The sequence below is a fragment of the Cupressus sempervirens genome, chromosome 5 (assembly GCF_028749045.1).
Source record: "Cupressus sempervirens isolate cs-2001-9-10 chromosome 5, ASM2874904v1, whole genome shotgun sequence".
NCBI classification, from domain to species: domain Eukaryota; kingdom Viridiplantae; phylum Streptophyta; class Pinopsida; order Cupressales; family Cupressaceae; genus Cupressus; species Cupressus sempervirens.
In genome coordinates, this window is record NC_143122.1 from 1,044,880,492 (window position 1) to 1,044,899,269 (window position 18,778).

The 18,778-nt window shown below is 39.2% G+C and overlaps 1 protein-coding gene across 8 annotated transcripts in view; it reads left to right on the plus strand.

Annotated features, from left to right (window-relative positions):
- Positions 1–18,778, plus strand: part of ABCC13 (multidrug resistance-associated protein 11) — a 412,318-nt gene that overhangs the window by 204,455 nt on the left and 189,085 nt on the right. For all 8 annotated transcript variants that reach the window (XR_016365178.1, XR_016365179.1, XR_016365177.1 and 5 more), the window contains exons 11-12: positions 13,844–13,931; positions 14,412–14,530. Coding sequence is in view for 4 of the 8 variants with exons in the window: in XM_089833423.1 (XP_089689549.1) it covers positions 13,844–13,931; positions 14,412–14,530 (207 nt within the window). In the remaining 4 variants the exon portion in view is untranslated. The remainder of the gene's footprint in view (positions 1–13,843; positions 13,932–14,411; positions 14,531–18,778) is intronic.

Here is an 18,778-nt window from a genome sequence, read left to right on the forward strand (position 1 = left end):
ATGAAGGGATGTGTCTATTCATGGCCTATTCTCTATATATAAATCTAAGAGGACGTTGCATTTGGAATACACATACCTAATAAGGCAATGCTTGATACATTTGCGGGTAGACCTCAAAGTTGATTGCTTGGTTCAAGGCTTTTCTATAGTGAATTTAAGCTTTGGATTTCTCCGGTTGGCAAGGTCCTTGATCTCGATCAATATGAATATATGTGCTTTCTTGAAATGAATGTTTTGTACAAGGTTTTTAATAATGGATTTGAGGTTTGTAAGAAGGAAGTCGAAGGTAGAAACTTGTCCGTGGGAGTTGCTCCGTGAGCAACTATTCGCGGGAGTTGCTCTGCGGGCCTGGGAGTGGAGATTCGAAGTGTCGAGAGTGAGAAAGGTGCATGGAGGACTGAAAATTTTTAGTTGGAGGCGTAGGAGGATGGGAATACATGAGGAGGAAAGAGGTGTGTGTGTAAACCCTAGTAGCTGAGAAGTGGAGCAAAAAAAAAAAAAACGATGACAAATTAAGAATGCTTAGAATGAGTATGGAAAGATACCAAAGGGAAGGGGAAGCACCAGCGGTTGCTAAGAAGACTGTAGAATCGGCAGAAAGTGACAGAAATGGTGTGTTCCGTGCATTTTTGTGTAGGTTCCGGAGTGCTAATTTGGTCTTGGCGGCTAGGGGTGTTGCCCCTCGACCTCATCAGGGGGGTTGCCCCCTAGATCCCCAATCGTGGGAGTCTGACCAGTTGAGAAGACTTGAAGCTGCTACAGGCATGGAGTGTTTGTGTACCAGAGGCACTGGGAGTAGGTGTTGGCCGAGAGGCTTATCTTGGTGGATGCATAGAGAGCTCGGGAGGAGTGGGTCATCCAGAAGGCAGTACAACAACACTTAGCTTAGTGGACCCAGTGTTGGAAGCAGAGAAAGCAGCACGGGTGGCTATCAAGGTCAGCTTGAGGAGACAGTATTGTGTTAGCAGAGGTTATAGATGTAACGGGATAAACGTGGAAGTGATGTGACAGAAGCAGATTTTTTGTTGTAGTCACTCTGTTAATGTATTTTATTTGTTAATTTATCTCAAATATTTTGTAATTGTCGTCTGGAGACGACTTTTTCTTTTGGGGGGGATGATGTTGTAGGTAGAAACTGTGTCTGCCGACTGGATTGTCATCGGTGTTTCTGTAGCCGACGGAGTGATTGTCGGTGGTGTTTCTGTAGTCGATGGGCACAGTCGATGGGCTAATTGTCGTCGGTGTTTCTGTATTTTGTAGCCGACGGGTAAATAGTTTGTAGCGGACATAATGTTTGTGGCCGACAGACTCCTTCGGGAAGGTTCGACAGATAGTATTTATATCCCGTTTGGGATCATTGTAAATCATCTTCAATCATAGATCTTATCATTCAAGCATAATGTACTGTTTGGCATATGTGAATAATAATAAGAAGTTCTGCCATTCAGATCTATTGTTTGTGCGTTGATTTCTTTACCTAGTACGGTAAACAGAAGTTATATATCTTCCGACGTTAAATATAGATCCAATACTTCAATGATAAAAAGACCAGTGTTTTTGCTTATTCGGGCAACAAAGTCAACTACAATGAAGATTATTAAGTATAACTTTATAATGTTCTATGTACATAAACTATAAACAGTTTAATAATCAAGACGCAACAGATCAAATATACATACACAATTCTAAACTAGTCCAGCTTGCACTTTAACTCCTAAGGAATTCATAATAGTTGCAATGACCGAGTTTAAAATGCCATAGATGACCTCACCCACTTATCTGACATAAATTATTTATAGAATTAAAAAAATGATTATAAAGGGCGAATCAACTATAGTCTAAATCTCCATGCCTTTAATAAAAATAAACAAAGGGCCTTTTATTTTAAAATAAAATATTTGAATCCATATTACAAAGTCTTATTTTAAGTACTTATTCCTCCAAACAATTATATATAAATGATTCTTCTTTTTCAAATATATCTTTCTTTCTTACAATTCATTCTATATTTATATCCGACTCATTTGAAGATGTGACTTTTCAAAATGAAAAGTCATATCTTTTAAAATATGTTATACCTCCTTTTAATTTAATATTTAACTGCATTTTTCGTAACCGCACATGCTTCCTTCTCATTTTAGTCTGCCAATTGATAAGGATATTGTCGTCTTATATTTTATTTAATGAATCTTTCTATATTGATTAATTCCTGACAATGATCTTGTCTCTACCTGTATGCTATCGATTTGGGCTTGAATATTTCCTTTGATTTTATCTAATGTCATCTTCTAAGATCCATGAAAAGTTTTGGTAGACCATCAATGCATCTTGCATATCCTTCAGTACAAGCTATAAGTGATCGATCATGACTCATGAGTTAGCTTCTTCGCATACCTATGCTGAAATTGCTCATGCCTTGACTCCTAACTTGCAAAATTCACCAGTGACTCCTCCATGGCCCTGGAATCTAACACAAATTTATATCCTTTGTATACGTTATCTTCTAATGATTCTCATTATAATTTTCTGAAACCATCATCTTTATTGGAGTCATCCTTATCTTTGTCAGGCATGTCTATAGATGTCGTAGAGTAATAAAAAAGATTCCCACCTTCCTCATTTAAAATGAAAATATAAATTTGCACATGCTTGAACTGTTGTATCCGCAAATTTTAATGATTTGGCAAGATGTGGATTATTTTTAGACTTCAGACAATGACATCTGTTATCAAGCTCATAGAAATTGAAAACTAAGGCTTTATGTGGCACATTGATCAAACTTCCTGTACGCTATTCCTTTGCATATGAAATTACCAATTGTGACATGTTTGATCATTGTCACCCGGTGAGATTAGAAAGGTGTTCATCGCCAAGTCCTTTATCGTTTTGCTTCAATGATAGCACACTATCGACATGTATAGTCTATTTCTTTATATAAATCCACCACTCCAATATCAAACTTCTTTTTCCAAAATTATTACCCTTTTCATCACCAATGTTTCTTTGTATAAAGTTGAACTGAACTTACACTACCAATGAGCATTGCAACCATCCCTATCATATCGGACACCTTCATATTTATCACTGCTTTATATTGGTGGTTGCTGCTGTTTGAAACCCAACATATACCTTACCAATGTGTTAAGACTTCAACTTCTCTAAATATTACTATTTTTTATTTTCACATGTCTTAAGTCGCTCTGAACATTAACTTTATGTATTTCTTGTGTATCTCTGTGGGTGTTGAGTTTATGATATATTTGTTTTAACTTATTATATAAACTTATGATGATTTGTAGGGCACTTGTTGTTGAGTTCTAATTATATTCTCTAATATACATGTAGATTGTATTCGTCCCCAAAGCTTAAGGTACAAATGACTAGGATGAGAAATTGAAGTTGATTGGTTCTAATGTGATCATTAAATACACAATCATGTTCTCTTTGATAAGCTCCTCAATATGCTTTGGCATCATAGTTTTAACAAATGATGACAAAGTTCAACAATCTCCTCGATCCCTTTGAGATAAATCTCTATCATCATTTCTCAAATGGAAGCCTTTAATTTGCAAAAATTTGGGCTCCATCAAATGTATCCTCTTTTTTTGGTTCTCATTTTTTTTTTTGTAAGGATTCTATGTAGCTCATCCATGGATAATTTGTCCAACTTGTTCATTTCTTCTATTGAAGAGACTTTAGCATCAAATCCATTAGGGGGTGACCTTAATATTTTTTTAACTATTGTGGATTCCTCAATTTCTTAACCATGACCTCATATGGTATTAATTGTTTTATCAACACGAAGTAGATATGTCGCAATTTTTTCTTCATCCAACATTTTTAGACTTTAAAATTCCTTTCATGAGTTTGAAGTTTTGCCTTCTACACATTGGTGTCTACTTTATGGAGATTTCTTAACTTCCCATGTTTTGGTCAATTCACAATGCATCACCTTCACAAGTTTTCTTTTTGGTAATCCACATAACTTTGCATTCTTTGCTCTTGCATTACTTTCATATGCTTTCTTTCCTGCTGACTCTATTGGAGGAGTTGATGAGTCTTTATATCCATTTATTGTTGATTGCCAAATTTCATAACTTAGGGCACTTATGTAAGCCTTCATTCTTATGCTCCAAAAAGCATACTTTGTTCCATCAAACAATTGGGCCTTGTTTGAAGAGAATCCTTCATGTCCACCCATGTGTGCTCTTTTAGATCTTCCTTTTAGTTGGTTAGGCTAATTTGAAGGAGTGAAAGCAGATAATGAGCAGACAATTATACTGGGTGTGAATGTGAAATGCAGATAATTGATTTTGGAAGCCATGGTACTTTTAAATATTTCATACATTCTACAAACCATGTCACAATTAAAGACAACTATTATCAATGTAGTAGGTAACAAAGTAGTTGGCTAGGGACATTTGAAATTAGTAAAGAATCCATCCGCTAAACTAGCAATGGATCCAATGTTGTTGACGGTTGGTATTAAGAGGAAGGTGATTGTTGTTGAGATGGAGATAATGAGAAGGAATATTAAAAACACCATCAACTGAGACTTAAGTAATAATCTAAATTAATAATAATTTGAATGTAATAATTTGATTTAATTAATTAATTCACTGGTCCCAAAATTTAAATAATATATCAAAAGGACCTTTAATTAGTTACTTTAATTAATTAAGTTGGGGTCAAGTTAGTAATGTGTGTAATTGTGGTTTTGATTGATTTAGTATATTTTGGACCCATTTTATTTAATTGTTTCCATAGGTAAGTGTGGTCATTGGCTATCTTTGTACACCCTCAGAAGGGTATCCCTGACTGGTATTTAAGCGCGGCTTGTAGGTAGTAGTTAGTATGTGATTTTGGATTATTTCTTTTGTATTGCGAATTCTTGTTGGGATTCTCTATCATTTGCCATTTTGGAAGTGAAAGATCGTCCCTACTTGGCTTGTCCGGTTTCGGTGGAATTCAACCCCACCCTATTCTGCTGCATGTAATACTTTGCTCGGATCTAGCAAATTGAGCACCATCTTATTGCAAATATTAATTGAAGGATATTTGTGTTCAATCTCCATTCTTGTTTGGCTTTTGTTTACCGTATAGGTAAAGTAAATGAACGCATATAGACAATGAACACGAACAGCAGAATTATATTCACAATAGTAGATCAATGATTGATGATTTACAATGATCCCAGACGGGATATAAATACTACTGCCGAACTTTCCCGAAGGAGTTCGTCGGCCACAATTATTCTATCCGTTACAAACTATTTACCGCCGGACCGTCGGCTACGGAATACCGAAACATTGCCAGACCGTCGGCTACAGAATACAGAAACACCGCCGGACCGTCGGCTACAGAATACTGAAACACCGCCGGACTGTTGGTTACAGAGTACAGAAACACTGCCGGACCGTCGGCTACAAAATACAGAAACACCGCCAGACCGTCGATTACAGAATATAGAAACACCGCCAGACCGTCGGCTACAAAATACAGAAACACCGCCGGTCCGTCGGCTACAGAATACAAAATACTGCCGAAACCATCCAGTCGGCTAACACCATCCCCCCCAAAAAGAAAAGTCGTCTCCTGACGACTGACAATATCTGAGACAAATTAGCAAAAAATACATTTACAGAGTGACTACAACAAGAGAAATCTGCTTCCGACACATCACTGTCACCTTCGTCTCGTGCCTATAGCCTTTGCTAACACAACACTGTCTCCTCAAGCTGACCTTGATAGCCACCTGTGCTGCTTTCTTTGTTTTCAATTCCTCGGTACCCTGAGCCAAGTGTCGCTGCACTGCCTCCAACTAGATGATCAGCTCCTCCCGAGCTCTCTACGCATCCACCAAGACAGCCTCACAGCCAACACCTGCTCCCACTGCCTCTGGTACATAGAAAGTCCATGCCTGCAACAACTTCAACTCTTCTCAACTGGTCAGACTCCCACGACTGATATCTGCCACGACTAGGGGTCCAAGGGGCAACGCCCCCGCGGGGTCCTGGGGCAGCGCTTCGAAACCCACACAAAAATGCACGAAACACACCATTTCTGTCATTATTTGCCGATTCTGCACTCTTTTTGGCAACCACGGATGTGTCCTCTTCCCTTTGGCATCATCTGTCACTCATTCTGAACAACTTGATTCTGTCGTCGTTTTTTTTTTTTTTTTTTTTAACTGCTTCCTCTACAATCCACCTCAAATCCCTTTGCACACACTCCTTCTGGCAAAACAAGAACTCTTCTTTATGTCTCTGTTTCCCCACGGAAGTCTTTTCCCTTGCAGCGCGGAGGAGAAACTCTGACTGGCGGAGGAGGTTGAAGTTTCTTGTCCCGCGGCTAATCTTTCTACCCGCGGCTTGTGTGGCAGAGACGTGATCGCTTGAGAGCCCGCGGGGCTTTATCTTCTTCTCTCGCAAACCGTTTGTTGCCCGCGGGGCTTCCAACTTCTACGCCTGCAAAGAAATTTTCAAACTGATTGCTTGATGCACAAAAATTTGAAGATAATACTTTGATCAGGACGTGCTGCTGAATCATTCAAATACTAGATAATACTATGGGGAGGAAGTTGGCCCTTGCGAAGGAGAGAAAGTGTAAAGTAGCTAGCGTCCATGAGATCAGCAATATTATGCAGAGAATCTTGTTCTGAACCGAGCTTGAAGATGGCTCGAGCTTTTGCCTTCTTCAGGTGCCTGGCAGACAATGATAAAGGCAAATCTCCAGAGTTCAATGTCCTCAGAATGTGACAGAACTGCGGGCTTATTGCGCACTAAATCCTTGGCAGTCGCCCATACTAGTCCCTTCGCCCTTTACTATTTCACTTCCTCCTTGTCACGCCCCCGGTTGCAGAATTGCATGCCACCATAGCTACTCTTCAGTCTGCTATTTTACTCCATGTTTTTTGTTGTAAAAAAATATTAACCCGGCCCAGCTATTGCCCGCGGGGCTTTCAACTTCGACGCCCGCGGGGCCTTTCTTTCGCCGGCCGCGGACAGCCGTTGCCCTCGAGGCCTCCAACTTCGACACCCGCGGGTATACTTGCTTGCGGGGCATTTCTTTCGCCGGCCGCGGACAGTTGTTGCCCACGGGGCCTCCAACTTCGACGCCCACGAGTATACTTGCTCGCGGGGCCTTTCTGTCCGCGGATTTTATTTTTATTTTTATTTTTTCTTTTCTTTTTTAATTTTTTTTTTCCATTATTTATTTATTTATTTTCCGTTTTTTTTTTTTTTTTTTTTTTGAAATTTCTTTCAAAAGAAATCAACTAACAGAGGTACCTCCATTTTTCCTCTAGGCGTCGCCATTCTGCAACGACGACAGAGTCAGCTGGCCATCCTGTGACAGCGACGGAGTCTTCCTAGCACCATATATTTTGAATTTGGATCTGTTGATTGCCGGAGGTATCTTCTGCCCGTCCAAAGTTGATAATCTGATCGCTCCATTGTCGCCGACCTTCCGAATCTGATATGGTCCAACCCATCTTCCCTTAAACTTTTCCACTTTGATTTCATTCTGACCATCGTACGCCTTACGTTTGTTCTGTGCCACCCCCATCGCCCACTGTGCCTGCGGTCGTTGCGCAACTAGATTATTTCCTTACTGTCGGTGCCCTTCCACTAATTTTATGCTGCGGTGTAACCTTTTCTTTCCACGCGGTCTATTCATCATGTACCGGACAGTGGGATCTTTCGTTTTTTTGTGTTCAAATTGTATGTTCTTCCCCTCAGCTTTAGCCATGGCAGCTTTTCCTTCTTCCGCTTCCGTGCATTCCTCCGGACATTCATTTTCCTCCTTTTTCTCATCTTCGTCGACCCTTAGCATATTGCAACTCGGAAAGAGTTCGTAGTCTTCTATCTGCCAGTGGTAAAGGCCATTCACCGAGTCCAGGTCGTCGTCATTCGATCCTCCGTCAAGTCTCAATACTCCTTCTTCATCCGGTTCCATTCTCCTCTTTCCTTCGTCATCACTCTCGCCTTCACTGTCAGAATCTGACAATGCTGCCTCCTCGCCAACCATTTGCGTGTGCAGGTCAATTATGAATCTTTTGCCTCCACGCTCCATTGATAGGGTATTGCGTTTCCAATCATGTTTTACTTTTGCTTGCACCAACCAATCGCATCCCAGAATAGCATCATAGCCTTTTCTTTTTAATGGAATGACCACAAAATCCAATAAAAATGGTTGCGTACCAATAGTTACCGGTTGCGCTTTCAAGATTCCCAACGGTTTGATTCCATGCTGGTCTGCCGTGAGCAACTGAAATGCAAGTGGCCACAATGTCGGCTTTCCCAACTTCTTCCAAGTATCCTCCGGTAAGACATTCACGCCGGACCGTCCGTCAACAATTGTCTTTGTAAAAACATTTACCAAAATCTCCATCTCGACGACTGTCGGATGTCGTCCGGAGGTGAGTGCGAGCAACATCGGGTCTGTTGTCATCACTTCCCTACTGTCCCTTCCTGTGTCCTCCGTTACTTTCGGAAACGGTGTATGATTCAGAATGGCTGTCCGTAACTGGGGCATTGTGAGGAGGTCACTTATCTTGACTGGTATCTCCGTTTGTAAGATCTGTCGTACAATGTTTTGTTTTGCGAAGTTCCTTGCCAAGGTGCCGGTGATGTCCTTCAACTGAGATGTCCCCACCGATGATGCCTTTGCAATGTCCACCTGCGCTTCCCCCACTTTTCTCTTTTCCTCCGCTTGCCTTCGTGTAATTGCCAGAACCTCCTCTACATCCGTGCCAACAGTGATCAAGTTTACTCCAGCCTTTGGACACTTGGAATCTTCGTGATCGCCGGGTCCGCACCATCTGCATAATAATTTCGGTGTGTTTGCCGCTGTACAATCCCGCGCAAAATGACCCCACAAATTACATGCTCGACATTGAACGATCGACCGTTCGTTTGCATCATACTGGGTTCGACTTCGGCTTCCATTATTATTGTTGTTGTTTGCATTGTTATTTTGCCCTCTACTATTATTCCTGTATCCTCCAGATGTAGCACCGGCGGCATTCGTGTTTTCGTTACCACCTGATGGGGAAGCTTCTTGTGTGAGAAACACCTGCGGAGATCCTCTTGTCTTCATGTTAAAAGGACAGTCTTTTGTCGAATGGCCCATGATCTGACAGATGTCACAGAATTGTTTCTTCGGACACGATCCCTTAGTATGACCATCGGTCTTACATTCTGTGCACCACAGTTCACTACCTTTTGGCTCCTTTTGCATGTTTTTAAACTCCTTCATCATGCGAACCATATCCTTCTGTATTGCACAAACCTTCTTGCTGCTGCCTTCGTCGTCGCTACTATCATCTCCGGAAGGCTCTTCGTCATCAGAATCAGAGGAGCTAGTTTTCTTCTTTTTTGTCTTCTGCTCACTTTCAAGGTCCAGTGCTCTGTTATACGTGTCCACATATGATGACGGTGGCACAATTTTCATTTTCCTCCGCAACTTCGAGTGTAGGCCATCGACAAACCATCTTTTCTGCAATCCGTCCGCTGGCTTGCTTTCCATTTTGTTTATTAAGTCTTTCAATCTCCTGGCATAGACACGGACAGTTTCGTGCTTCCCCTGCTTGGTAGTGAAAATTTCCGCTACGATTTCATTATCATCTCGCAAGAGTTTAAATTCCGCCAAGAACTCCTTTTTTTTAATGTTATCCTAGGTATCCAGCTTCTGTGGATCCATATCTGAAAACCAATCAATTGCGACACCCCGTAAGGTTGCCGGAAAGTGCCTGGCCCATTCGTCGGCATCTGTGATTCCATCTGCCCGCCAGATCGTTTCACATGTCTTACAATGTCGGAGGGGGTCGGCTGTACCATCGCCTTCAAATTTCGGTAATTTTTCTTTGGGTCCCGCCATAACTCTGGAGGTCTGCACTCCTACAATGGTCGGCACTCCCACACCGGTAATCTGGACTCCCACACCGGCGGTCTGCACTCCCACACCGGCAGTCTGAACTCCCACACCGGCGGTCTGCACTCCCACACTGAAGGTGTCGACAGCTGCAACCCTTGGTGAAGACGGAGGATCCTCCGAAATTGTTTCCCGCAGAAGTCTATCCTGGACGAAGAGGTCACCCCACGCTCATGCTCCGTCGGCACTGCGAGCCGTGCGAGTTGATGCTCTCCCGTCTGAATTTTCTTCCCTCGGCGAACACAAATTCAAGAACTCCTCTCGTGCTTCTTCTACCAATTCCACCCACTGTCGAGTCTCCTCCAACAATTCCTCCGTACTTCGGTTTCCGTCGATAATATTCTGGAATCTCCGTCGGCGTTCGGCTTGCTGTGCCAGAATTAAATTCTCTTGTGCAGTACGGATTCCATCTTTTTCCTTCGCCTTATTTCGATCCTGGTTAAGCTGATTTGGCATTAATCTTCATTCCTCCCACCTTCCAGATTCATAAGGCAACGGCGCCAAATGTTTACCGTATAGGTAAAGTAAATGAACGCATATAGACAATGAACACGAACAGCAGAACTATATTCACAATAGTAGATCAATGATTGATGATTTACAATGATCCCAGACGGGATATAAATACTACTGCCGAACCTTCCCGAAGGAGTCCGTCGGCCACAATTATTCTATCCGTTACAAACTATTTACCATCGGACCGTCGGCTACGGAATACCGAAACACCACTGGACCGTCGGCTACAGAATACAGAAACACCGCCGGTCCGTCGGCTACAGAATACAAAATACCGCCGAAACCATCCAGTCGGCTAACAGCTTTCATCTGATGTATTCGGGACTATAAGTTTGTTTACGATTTCAAGAGTGAATCTACCCTCTATCCGTACACCATCCGCTACCCTTGGTTTGGTGCAATACGCAGTGCATCTGTCCGTTTTGCAGCGTTACCATTTCGTATGGCCATCTCTTCCTGTGCTACAGTATTGCCATACTGTACGTCCATCTCTGTTTGTACTACAACATCACCATAACGTACGACTCTATAGGCTACCGTACAACCAGTCACCACCATCGTCCGTACTCTATTCTAAGCTACCATATGGCCCACCCCAAACTATCCATACATCATTGTTCACTCCATTCAACTATACTGTATGGCCATCAGGTAGCTGGCCATTAGGCAGATAGGACCAACGAGTAGCTGGCCATTAGGCAGATAGGACCAACGGGTAGCTGGCCATCAGGCACATGGGACCAATGGATAATTGACCATCAAGCACACGGGACCAACAGATAATTGACCGTCAAGCACACGGGACCAACGGGTAAGTGGCTATCAAGCACACATGACCAATGGGTAGCTAGCTATGAGGCACATGGGACCAGGTATCTGATCATCAGGCACATGGAAGCAACGGGTAATTGCTATTAGGCACATGAGACCAACAGAACATTACAGTGGTATCAGAGCATAAACCTTTCGAGAGCATCTCCGAAACTTTCGAGAACATCACAAATTGCAATTGGTAAGGTCAAGGACTTTCCAAATCTTTGGTCAAGTGGAAATCGAATATGAACTCGTAGTGACTTTGGCCAACTAGGTATCCAAAAAGGTTGAAGGGGTTGACAATGAAGGACTTGGTAAAAATGCAAAAATGGATTGGACTAAGTTTTTAGATCATAGTTCAAATTTAAAGGAGGTTCAAAATTTTCAAGTTTGGGGGTCAAGAGGTCAGCCCCATATTGTTTTCATCGTCTAAAAGATGACTTCTTTTTTTTGGTGAGGGGAAGGGGGCCTAGGGGATTTGATGAAGATGACAAAGCTGTGGCTAATAAATAAATAATATATTTTGTAGTACTTATTAGTACTAGGTAGTGTAATTGTAATGTCCCCCATTTTTGTCAGTATCAGAGTTTCATGGATTAGCCTATTAATGTGATCTCTTAGGCTAATTATTACGGTTAGAGGGTCTTCTGAGGTAGTGGCTTGACTTGGGAGGGTCTTATCTTTTACATAGTTCAATAAACTACAGGCTGGTCTTAATTTGGCTCAAATTGGATTTCATTTGGGCTTAGTTTTGTGTACTTATTATTTGTGGTAAGTTGGTGTTGATCAAGATGGACCTTTTCTATTTTTGTAAAGTGTGTTTGGTCACATGGAGAAATAATAGGTATGACTCCTATTTTAGACGGCATATTTAAATGATGAGTATTTTGGGAGTTATTATATTTTTAGTGGCCAAATTATTATTAAATAATTAAATCGCTTATTATAAAGTTATAATTTCACTTAAGTTGAAGGTTGAGTTATCAATGGAAAGTGTCATTTATTAATTAGTTAAGCCAAGTCAAGTGAGAGAATTTAATGGAAGCTTCTAATTAATGTTGTGTGGTGAAGCTTCCCGAGTGAAGTTACATTTTGTGAACAAAAGGGAATCTGAAGGTTATAAATACAAGCCGATTTGTTGAGAAAAGCATGCTTGGATCTTTATTTTCTTTTGTTTCCTTTGTGGCCTTTTACTGAGGTTTTGAATTTTGATGTCCTTGCTAAGGTATAAGGGTTTTGATGGTGAGAAGTTGTTTTTAATTCACAGCTGAGGTATTGTGAATTAGTTTACGAGAATTGTTTTGAATCATTGCTGAAGTATAGTGATTTAATTATATTTTGGGATATTTGTTGAATCTTCCCTACTATATTCTCTGTGGCTGAGGAGCGATTTTTGGTTGTAATAATTTAGTGTCTTCTCTTACTGTATTAACTGTGGTTGAGAGGGCAATTCTATCTTGGAAAGTTGGTAATTTATATCTCTGATTTCTGGTAATTTCTGATTTGGATTTCTCAAGGCTGGACATTTGTGGTTTTGCTGGTGATAAAATCTTTATGTGATTGCAAGGGGGAATTGTTTGAAGCATACTACGTCAATGAATAAATTCAAAATTTGATGTGAGTCATTTGTTGTTTCAGATTTAAATGTGCAAATTCACATGGCAGATTTATATACCAGTGCTTGGTATTCATTTGAGCAATGTGTAAGGCTAAGGTTAACTGAATTTGTGAACAATTGTTGCATTTTCCAATACCATGTTTTGCAATTTTAAATACCATATATTAAGTGATAATTGAGTTGTCCGCCAAGTGTTTGTTTAAATGTCAAATGTTTGAATAAGTGGTATTGCTAGGTGCATAACCAAACAGGGTTAATTCAGTAATTAGTTGTTCCTAAGAGGTTATGTTGCTTTCTGACAATTGGCTATCTTAACCAATTGGCCGACACTATTTATGTTTGGATCAAGAAGTAGTTCATGGTCATGATTGTAGAGACGTTGCACATGGTAATAAAAGATCACTTCTTTCTTCCATATGATTGTGTTGATTACTTTATCTGTTTTGTATGATTGCTTTTGTTTTCGCATCCTTGATTACTCTATGTTAATTAAGAACATTCTCTTTGGGAGGAAAGAACTGCGTACTCATGCATAGAGATATTCTGAACCTTCTACATAAATGACCACTTTTTCAATGACTTGTTGGTATTTATTTCATGTACAACTATACCTGTACATGATATATTTATCATTAGTATGAGTGTTAGTTTATTTTGAAAAAATTAGGATATGAATTTCTAAATGTAATTTGTTTTAGTTGTATTTCCATGATGGATGGCAAATTATTTTTCTGATTTGATTATCTATGGACATTTAAAACAATTCCTCTTTTTTCCTGAATTTTTGTATTTTGTATTATTTTTCTCTAAAGCTCACTGTTCTTAATAAAATAGATGACAATTACACCATGCATGCTTATAACTTGACATCATGGTTATTATTTACTCCATTACAAGATCCATTCTTCGTTATTATAAATATCATTCTTTCAATCAAGGTTCGTTATTTTGACATGGTTACAGGGCATTTTTGGGTGCATGGTATTCATTTCTACTCTCAAAGCTTCAGCTGCAACTACGGGCAAGCCTTATCACTATTTTGTACCAAAAGGTGTAAAACATCAATTAATTTTGTGAATGTTGCGTGGGGTTGATCCCTATAGCTTTTGGTTTTCAATTTTGATTAGAAGAGGACTTTTAGATCTTAATGTTTAAAAGGATCTTCATTAGTTGTTATCATAGATTATGTTTATGGTACACTTGAATGTTCAAAACCTATGCTTATGTATCAAAATCAATGTGAGCCATATTTATTGAAAGATCTGTCTACTTCAATAGGTTATAGGTCAATGTTTCTAACGCTTTCATTGACAATGTACAATAATAAGATTTGCTAGCACATGTTCTTTTGATCATTGCATAGTTGTCTTTCAGTGGCATTTATTTCATTGTCTGAATTGTACTAAAGAATTCTCTGATTCTTATCACTTTATATTTTTTGTGGGAAAAATATTCAACTGTCTACTGAAGGTTATGGCATTTTATGTGATTTTAATTTGTTTGAACTAATACATGGTGTTTCTCGTAATAGTGCTTATCTATCAGTCTTTCTGAGAGAACAATTTTCTCGGCTGGAGAAATTCAAACACTCATGTCTGTAGATGCTGATCGTGCAGTTAACTTATGTGCTAGCTTCCATGATATTTGGAGGTATAAAATAAGTTTGAAACAGGTTTCATTGTTATTTACTCATTTTTTAATGCAATACAAATTAATATGCTTTTTGAAGATAAAGGCATTAGGAATGAACTAGAACACTAAGAAAAAGAGCTTTCTTTGTAAGCGTATGCAGTTTCTATATTATTCTAAATCCAAATTAATAAATCTGCATTATGTAACCTTGGAAGGACATACCATCACAAAATTCATTGAAGCATTAGATTGCAAGCCCTTTGAGAAACTTTTTGTTCATATAGTTAGATTAGAATAGCTGGATGTAGTTGAGCAGGAAATGAAAAATGGGTTGTTTCCGTCTAAATGGTCTTTCCAGTGGGACTTTATTAAAGAGGATAGTATGTTGATGGATGAAGAGGAGCTTACCTAAAAACATGGTAGGCCTTCAAAATAGGAATTATATGTTAGTCAGTGCAAGGCTTGTAAATGCTATCCCTAAGGGAAATTAGAGGAGGATTTTCATGTTTAATGTTTCTTATGAAAATATTGCTAAACACTTTCTAGGTGAGTTGCAAGCAGAAATTATTGAGTTTATATGGTCATATCTTGTTAATAGTATCATAGTTATGAAGACCTTGAATGGGTAGGTAAATTTTCTTAATGCCACTTCCTAAGTATAGAGCTCTTGACTCTTTTCTTACAGGCTTTTTCTATTGTCAATATAATTCAAATTCCATTTGGTCCTATTGTTCAAAGATTCATAGCGCAAGGCTTCTGTCCAAAAACTTATCCACGTGCTAAGTCATTGAAATCTGTCAAATTTTGGAAAACCCAAATAAGTTTTTTTAATTAGCCTTGTAATTCATATAGTAAAATAGGTTTGAGATTTTGAATTGAAAATTTTGGAAAAGCACAGTTCAACCAGACTGCTTGGAGTACAAAACATGAGCTCCATTCTGCAAACAAAAACTTTTTCTGCATAAAGCTAATCGAACATATGCTTTGTAATGTCCCCTCTTTAGTTCGACATGGCATTGATCATGGATTTGCCTATTACAGACTCTCGTAGGCAAATGGTGTGGAAAGAGAGTCAATTCTGCGGATCAGATAGTCATATCTTGCTCTTGAAGAAGTGTTAAGAGGTTATATTTTATCATTATGTGATATTGGGGCCCACATGCTATAATTTTAATTTGAGTTGCACTTTTTATTTTATAAAATTACTTTATTATAAAAAAAAGTGCATTATAATGAGAAATTATAAAGGATGTTTCTAGAAGTTCTAGCAACTTCTTAGAAAAGTGAATAAATAGAGGGCTGGGCCTCTCATTTGGACATGCTTGGATTTGAGAACTCTTCTACTTCTTCAATGTGAAGACATTTGTAGACTTTGGATCTGCAAATTATTATTCGATCTTTGGGAACGAATCACTCCCTTGGATTGGCGACTTTGAGGGTGTGAAATATCACCTGAATTGTTGCATAATTGGAGTTGGTATTCAGCCATCTCATTGGAGCTTATTGAGAATTCGTTGTTAGGGTTTGTTTTGGTTGGAAAAAGGATTTCAGATTTGCCCTATCATTGGAGAAGCATTTGACAAGAGTTTGAAGACAGAATAAGTGCATTTTCAGAATTGGCAAAGCAGGGTTCGGAACCACATAATTGCTCATATCTCCTCAACCCCTTGGAGTTATTTTTTTATAGTTTTACAGGGTTACTACCTAACCCTAGGCGCCCATTTTTCCTGCATTTGGGGGTCCCAAAACCCTAATATTATTTTATTTCAGCAGCCGTACAGGTACGGCCTGGTACGGCCCTGCTAGTTTGGGCAGCAGCAGCAAATTAAGGATAGTTTGGGGGTGCGGTTGGAGGTCTTCATCAACGATCTGCAGCAAAACGTGGTGTTCTTCCATAGTTCTTCAAACCAGGTTCTTGCATTCTGAAATATATGTCAATTTTTGGGTAAATTTGCTGTCATACAGTCATTGTAATAATCAGTCCAGAATTGGTAATAAAAATAATTTCAGAATTTATTGCATTGTAATTGAAATATAGTTCAATGGCTTTATATATATTGTAATTCTGTGATTATATTCTGAAAGTATCAAATCTGAAATTACCATATTCTGAATATTGTTACTGTTACACGCCAAGTGTTTGACAAAATTCCTAAGTTCAGTTTGAGGGTTTCTGTGGCCTTTATAGAGAGGGTCATTACATGCTTGGCCCTAACACCATGAGCAAATTTGTTCTGTAGGGTTTCTACTAGAAGATATTTTTTCTGCATTAAAGTAAATGAATATACACCTTTCTTTAAGACACTTGTGCACTTGGTCATTTGGCAGCAACAGAATCTCCCATATTTTTGTGAAGTCATAAATAATTTACTTGTATTCTTTTAGACAGGCTGAATGCTGCCATGGCCATGTTTAGTGGTTTTCCATTGTTAAACTGCCATTTTGGTGTTTCTGTCTTCACAAACAGCGTAAGGATATGATATTGATGAAACAAATAAAAAGATGTTGAAAGATTAATGCAATAGTATTAGAATAATTGATATGCTGAATGAAGGACAATGAGAACATAACCCAGAATGAAATCACCTCCCTTCAACACCAGAAGCTAGAAGCTCAGTAGAATGAGGAATAGTTTTTGTTCCCTAGTCGTGAGATCTTCCTTGCGAGCAACAATGATGGTCTAATCACAAGTGTAAGAAGTGCAAGAACACTATGAAAGTGTATGGAGTGATCAAGATTGGAAGAGCTTGTGAGAGAGATTAAGAATATGAATTCAATTGGATGAGTATAGTTTAAAAGAGACCAAAGTAGTGAAGTACAATGGGTTGGATGGTGTCTTGACATTGGTGCAAGCTCATATGGACGTTATACTATGAGGAATTAGAGTGTAATGCTCCAACGACCAAAACCAAAGAGTGCATGATGTGAGGACGTCTCTACAACATAGTTGTCCATGCATAATCTGGGCCAAATGGTCAAGAAAATGACATGGCAGGTGGAGAAGTAGGTTGATACAAATGGAAGGTTGGCATTGTCTTAGATTCGACTAAAACTGAAGGCCTACATGATATGAAATTGCATGGGGTGCAATTTATGACATTACAATTTCAACCTTTGTTTTCAATGGATATTTGTATTCCTTTTCTAGTTGTTATCATCTATGGCTAATACTGGCTATTCTCTTTTGAGAAATGCATTGTACAATTTCTTGTGTAATTGTAAAGACCCCTACCAAATAGGCCTTTTAAACCTCTAATGCTGGACTGAGAAATTTCGTCAAACACTTGGCATACTACTGCTGAAAGTCAAATGTTGAACATAGGAAAACGTTGTGCAACAAATCCAAACTACTATCTGATGTAAAATGATGCAAAAATGCACTACTGAATCAAGACAATTTCACAAACACTTGGCTAGCAAAGTAGAGATTGAAGCTGGAACAATGTACTCAGAATTGCAAATAGTTCTAATGCTGAAAGGAATTATTTATTAATTCTTCTTCAAGTTCGAACATTACATCATATGCTATCTTTCAGCCAATATGCAAACCCTTAACCTTCAGTTCCTTCAACTCAGCTAAAAGATACTTAGCAAATACAACTGTAAGTTCCTTTCTTCTATTTAAATGATTTTGCAAATTACCAACAATAAGAACCTGGAATCGAACTGGCAGAGTTGGACTGAAAATTTCCTGAAGAGACTGGATGTTGATGCTGGGCCGTACAGGCCTGAGAATGTAGTCCCCACTTACGATTTTGGCACTGCCTGGTGAGTGACGAAATAGCCCAGAACTGAGCCGCCAATAACCAGGGATCCCTGCGATTCCTTGTAGAAATTTAAATTTTTTTTTTTGCTGATCGAAACTGCCAAGAAATTGTGACGCAGGTATAGTACGGACTGGCAGAAATTAAAACCCTGCTGAAACTCCTCCAAAAAGGACGCCAATAATTTGCTAAATATCCCTGGATAAAAATTGAACCCTTTGCTTGCAAAAATTTGATTCCTCTCCTTGCCAAAAAGATGAATTTCTGAGTACTCCAGGCTGAGAGCAAACAACTGAAAATACTTCTAATTTAGCATAACTTGAAATGGCTGAATGCCACTTCCAAAGAGCAACCCTTCAGAGGATCTTTCACCCCTTCAGTTATGCAATCACTTGGAAGGTATCGTTCCCAATGATTAAGCTGAATACTTGCAGACCTTCAGGCTCCACAAATGCTCAAGTAGACACAATAGAGAAAATAGACTTGGATGATCAAATGATAG